The sequence below is a fragment of the Rhinopithecus bieti genome, unplaced genomic scaffold (genome assembly GCF_001698545.2).
Source record: "Rhinopithecus bieti isolate Rb0 unplaced genomic scaffold, ASM169854v2 scaffold_13744, whole genome shotgun sequence".
Taxonomy (NCBI): domain Eukaryota; kingdom Metazoa; phylum Chordata; class Mammalia; order Primates; family Cercopithecidae; genus Rhinopithecus; species Rhinopithecus bieti.
Genome location: NW_016807577.1, coordinates 5,273 through 11,344, shown reverse-complemented (window position 1 = coordinate 11,344; position 6,072 = coordinate 5,273). Strand labels below are relative to the sequence as shown.

Sequence of the window (6,072 nt, the reverse complement as noted above, 5' to 3'; positions counted from 1 at the left end):
CACATAGAAGCCAGAGGGAGGGAGGGAGGGAGAAGGTAGAAGGCTTATTTATTAAAAATGATAATAACTGGCAATTTGTGCAATTTTCCCTTCAGCAGAGGGCTGCTGTCAGAAATGCTTTAAGCAAGTTGTGACCAGTATATTCAGATAGATTTCTTCTGTTCTAATGAACTGTTCTATTTTATTTAAATTTTTGGAGACCTTGTTGTGGTGTTTAAAAAGCAAATTAAAACAACGCACTCTTCTTTTGAAACATGACACATGTAAATGATATCAGTGATAGTAATTTGGTTAACAATGCTTCTTCTAAGTATGCATGCTATTTTTAATAAAATTCTTCTGCAACTGCATTTGCTCTCTGAAGAACAGTGAATAAAAATGGACAATGCCTGGCAGTTTAATATTTTAATATTTCATATTTTAAACAAAACTTACTATCATTGATGAAATAGCAGCTCCTTTTTCTATCTTCATTAGAATTATTATCTTTAGTACCACTTAAGGTGGTACGATAGTGTTTGGTGGAGATTTTTCTTCTCCTCTACTATCCTCATTGAATAAAGAAAACATTCTCTGCAACAAATACTGCCACAGAGGATTTTACAGCCCACATTCCTACCAATTAATATAAAACAGAAAATGCTTGCTTTCCTTGTTTCTTTTTGACTCAATTTGAGCCATGTTTATCCTTTGCATCTTGTGTGGATCCAATGGATTTACCCACTAAATGCGTAATTCATTCTTGAGCCTTGGCACTGCACACACACATGCATACACCCTTACACACACAATAAACATGTTATATGTGGCAGCACAGGAGCAATTCCACTGGCACAAATGTTTTCTGTTGTGGAGGTGAGAGGTCTCTGCTTACCTGGGGTCACCAGCTCAGCCTTCCATTCAAAACTATGTGTGCGCCGATTGCTTGTCTCCTATCTAGCACTGGGCCTTCATACAAATGTTCTTACTTTGACCAAAAGGTTGTATCAAGCAAACTAGCAGTATGTAGTTAGGCAAGTGACGGGTGGAGCTGGGGGTATATTGAGACAATATTAGCCTTATCTGTCATGGCTGAATTTTTATGAAGGTAAGTAAATTCGCAGATTATTGATGTCATTACCAAATAAATAAATGAATAAATATGGGGTATACTGGGATTTTAAAATGTTTCTCTCTTGAAAAGCAACAGACTCTTCCATTTGCATGGTACTTTTCACTTCACTGAGCAATTCCTTACACAAATATGATCTTATACAAAACTTGCAGCAATCTTGAGAAATAGGCCAGACGGGCACTCTGACTTCCCATCTCACAGATGAAGGCACTGAGGCCCAGAAGGGCTGACTGCTTAGCATTCACTGTCACTCAGGTAATGAGGGGCAAAACCAGAATATGAATGCAGATTGTCTGACTCCAGGTGCAGTTAATTTTTCTTCGATACCACCTCCTGCTCTCATTGTAAAATGCTTTCAAATTCTGTTCATCTAGAAAGTAGAAAGAGGTCCTAAGTGTTAGAGCAAAGGGACATTATTTTAAGGTTTTATTTGACAAAAGCACCAAATCTCATGAGGTGCTTAGGTCACGGGGGCAGATCCCTCATGGCTTCATGCTGTACTTGCCATAGTGAATGAGTTCTCATCAGATCTGGTTGTTTCAAGTGTGTGGCACCTTCCCTCTCTCCCTTGCTCCTGTTTTTGCCATGTGAGATGCCTGCTCTTGCTTTGCCTTCTGCCATGAGTAAAAGCTCCCTGAGGCCTCCCCCAGAAGCCAAGCCATGTATGAACAGCCTGCAGAACAGAGAGCCAATTAAACCTCTTTTCTTTATAAATTACCAAGTGATATGGTTTGGCTCCGTGTCCCCATTCAAATCTCATCTTGAATTGTAATCTCCAAGTGTCAAGGAAGGGACCTGGTGTGAGGGTGATTGGATCATGGGGGTGGTTTCCCCCATGCTGTTCTTGTGATTGTGAGGGAGTTCTTACAAGATCTGATTGTTTTAAAGTGTGGCAGTTCCCCTGCTCTCTATCCCTCCTGCCACCATGTAAGACATGCCTTGCTTCCCCTTCTCCTTCCACCATGATTGTAACTTTCAGGGGCCTCCCCTGTCATGGGAAACTGTGAGTCAATTAAACCTCTTTCCTTTATAAATTACCCAGTTTCAGGTAATGTCTTTATAGAAGTATGAAAGTGGACTAAAATACCCAGTCTCAGCTATTTCTTCATAGCAATACAATAATGGACTAATACAATGGGTTATCATAATTGTGCTTTTATGGCAAACAAGGATATGGAAGGACATACAAAGAATGGACTTTTAGAAGGAGGAGGTCATGTGGTGGAAAGACCTCAGAGAGTGATTCTGCCACTTAGAGATTGTGTGACCTGGGGCAAGTTCCTGGACTATTCTGAGTCTCTGTCTCTGCAATTAACACATTCAACCCCACCCTCCCAGCCTTCTAAAAAAAACCAGTTATCCAAAGGAGCATAAAATAAACTGGAGGATAAGATACAATTGTAATGAAATAATCCACAACTTTACTAATCAATCTGAGCCACTAACCAGTCTGAGCACTGGAAATGTGGTTAGTCTGTATTAAGATGTACTATAAGTGTAAAATATATAACAGATTTCAAAGGCTTAGTATGTAAACAATATTAAATATAGTATTAATAATTTTATACAGACAGTACTATGAAATATTTTGCATATATTGAGTTAAAATAAAATGTATTAATTTCATCTGTTTCTTTACACTCCTTTTAATGTGGCTGCAATTCAAACTTACATATGTGGCTCGTATCTGTGGCCCACATTATATTTCTATTGGTCAGCACTACCCTAAAAGTAGAAATTTTCTAGGTCTACTTAATAAGCCACTTAGAGCTTAAACAATATTGGTTTCATTGCTGTGCCTCAGGACAATAAAAAACTGTGCCTTTGGGTTTGCTGTAACAGTCTAACCTATGCGGTCTTATGCCATCCTGTTTAATTATCTCCCCTTTTCTATTTTCATTTCTCCCTGTCAATCCAGTTTCATCTGGACCTGGGGCACATATGCCAATGTTGATTTTCATGACTGTTGTATTGTCTAATTGGTGCATTGTTGATCAATAATATGTGAGGTGTTGAGCTCTGTTTGTGTAATATGTTTAATATGCTTCTACCCAATGTACCATATGGAAGCAGTGCACTGTATATTATGAGTGTATTAATGCTAAGACCCAATTGAGCATCACTGGTGCATAGTTAACTAGTAAAACAAAATTATGCTAAGTAGTTTCTGAACATCGTGGTCCCTAATATTTTTAATGAACATCACAAACACTGTGTTGGTATGTGGGAACCAGTGCATTCCCTTCTCTGAAATATTTAAAGATCCTAAGCAGTATTCCGGGATTAATGTAAATTGCCTTTCATAAGATGAAGTCATTTTCAGGCACAGAAGCNTGGTGCATAGTTAACTAGTAAAACAAAATTATGCTAAGTAGTTTCTGAACATCGTGGTCCCTAATATTTTTAATGAACATCACAAACACTGTGTTGGTATGTGGGAACCAGTGCATTCCCTTCTCTGAAATATTTAAAGATCCTAAGCAGTATTCCGGGATTAATGTAAATTGCCTTTCATAAGATGAAGTCATTTTTCAGGCACAGAAGCTAAAAAGGCTAAATAATTGAGTAGGACAATCTACCAATAACTGTGTCTTTAAATCTAAACTGTGCAGTTTTGAAGGCTTTTATGTCTGGTTTTTTTCTTCCCCCAAGGTACTCACAATAGCTGGAAAAAATTTTGATTCACATAAGCCACCAGGAGCTTTTTCTACCTGTTTCACATACATTTCATACATAACTTTTAGAACTCCCTCAGTTTACTGATATTTTCTTGGAAAATTGCTAGCCAATCTATCAAAATTAAACTCTGCCTTTTAATATAAAACAATCTTTTATTAACACATACTATTCAAGCCACATAAATCAGCATCCTGCAAGTATGAATCATTTTATCACAGCAACTCACCATTCAGATGCTTTGATAGATGCATTCATTTGCTGTTGGGCACCTTGAAATAGAAGAGTGCAGGCCCATGCTGTGCAACACTTCACACTATTGTTCCTCAGCACACAGTGCGCTCAACAACAAAAATGTGGCCAAATGAACAATTTACTATGATTATTTTAGTTTCATTTGTTAATTACAGATTCAACAAGAACTGAATGCTGAAGCTTTTCAAGTATCAGACACCCATTGATCCATAGCCCTCGACATGCTCAAGTAATATTGGAAGTTTGACATAATTTATTGTTACTTAGAGTACTGATTGGCTAGAGGAATTATACTCCAATAAATGGCAACACTGTCATTGAATCTGCCTATAATTGCCTGTATTCATTGTAATGTATCATCCAACGCAGACTAGAAAGAAAGGATATGATCTACTTCAAGCTTCAGCTGTTTCAAATTCCACAGTGTGTCCCTAAGTTAATGGATATTGAATATTATGCTGGGATATATATGCTGGGATCACTAGATGAAAAAAAAAAAAAATATATATATATATATATATATCTCCACGCTCATATATATTGCATGTACGTAGTTTTCATACAGATATATAACTGATGCCCACGCTGTGGGCTTGCTTATTCCGTGGAAGCAGATAGGATAACTCTATCAATGCTGGGCCAGGATACAGAATCCTATGAGTGGTGGGCCCCCTACTTCTCTGCCCCCCGCTCCTCAATGTAAATAGAATCCTCAGGCTATTATTCATTTCCCTCTGGAGTGGCCCTGCCCTGGGCACAGTGACACATAAAAAAACTGCCCCAGTCACTAGTTTCTGAAATGCCCAAACGTCTGTGATTCATCTTCCTTGTTGCCTCCTTGAGGAAGCCTCGCACCTTTCATCCAGGCTGCATTCAGTCTCCAGTCCCCAACAGGGTGCAGCTTCTCTTCAATGTCACTCATTCCTCTCTGATGGAACTGTTTATTTGCCATTCTTCCAAATACGTGATGAGTTTCTAGAGACAGGTATTACATCAGTTTCATAGTAACAAATTACTACAAACACAATGCCTTCAAACAACAAAAAAATTATTCTCTTTCAGTTCTGGAGGTAGGAAGTCTGAAATAGGTCTCCCTGAGCTAAAATCAAGGTGTTGGCAGAGCTGCGTTCCTTCTGAAGGCTCCAGAATCCATATCCTTGCCTCTTCCAGCTTGTAGAGCCCACCTTCATTGCCTGGCTGGCGACCTTCCCCTGTCTTCAAGACCAGCAGCATAGCATCTTGAGATCTCTCTTTCTCTCACCCCTACTTGTTTCATCACATCTCTTTCTCTGACTCTGATCCTTCTGCGTTCCTTTTATTAGAGCCCTTATGATTACTTTAGGCCCACCATGATAATCCAGGATAATCTCCCCAGCTAAAGATCCTTAACTTAATCACATCTGCAAAGTCCCTTTTGTCTTGTAGTGTGTTCACATGATATATATAGTCATGGACATTTTGGGGGAGACAGGACATTATTTTGCCTAACACAGGTATAATGGCTTGTTCACTGTGGTCAACCTAGTGCCTCAAACCATTACATGACATACAGTAGGGCTTCAAAATTCTTCCTGAGGCAAATGAATGCATGAGAATGATTTATGAAAGCTTTCAAATGTCTCTTCTCACAACCACCTCACACATGAAGAGTGCCCACTGGGTGAGGCAGGGAAGAGCCTGAAGGTCTGTGTCATCCACACCTGCTCTGCCATTTAATGCCCATGAGAGCTGAGTTGAGCCACTTCAGCTCTGCAAGGCTGACTCTTCTCAACAGTAAGTATCTCCAGGGATTTCTGTGACCCTCAAATAAGATAAGGTATGTGAAAATGTCTGTTGAAGACAAATTGCTTTATACATGTTATTTATCTTTATGCTTGTTATTTCTAAGAGAAGAGACACTAGATCTTTGAGAGAGGGAGAGAAGAGGGAACAGGTCCCACTTACATAGAGATGTAAGGTATTATTATTCAGTAAAACTCAGCAAAAGTAACCATCCAAAAGTGACCATGGAAATGTTTTCTATTCAT

At 38.9% G+C, this 6,072-nt stretch overlaps 1 protein-coding gene across 1 annotated transcript in view; it reads right to left on the bottom strand.

Moving 5' to 3' along the window:
• The window catches only part of AFF2 (ALF transcription elongation factor 2), a 402,781-nt gene extending 397,784 nt beyond the window's left edge, over positions 1-4,997 (bottom strand). The window contains exon 1 of the mRNA XM_017882824.1: positions 4,855-4,997. Within this exon, the coding sequence (XP_017738313.1) occupies positions 4,855-4,997 (143 nt within the window). The remainder of the gene's footprint in view (positions 1-4,854) is intronic.
• Positions 4,998-6,072: the final 1,075 nt, after the last annotated feature.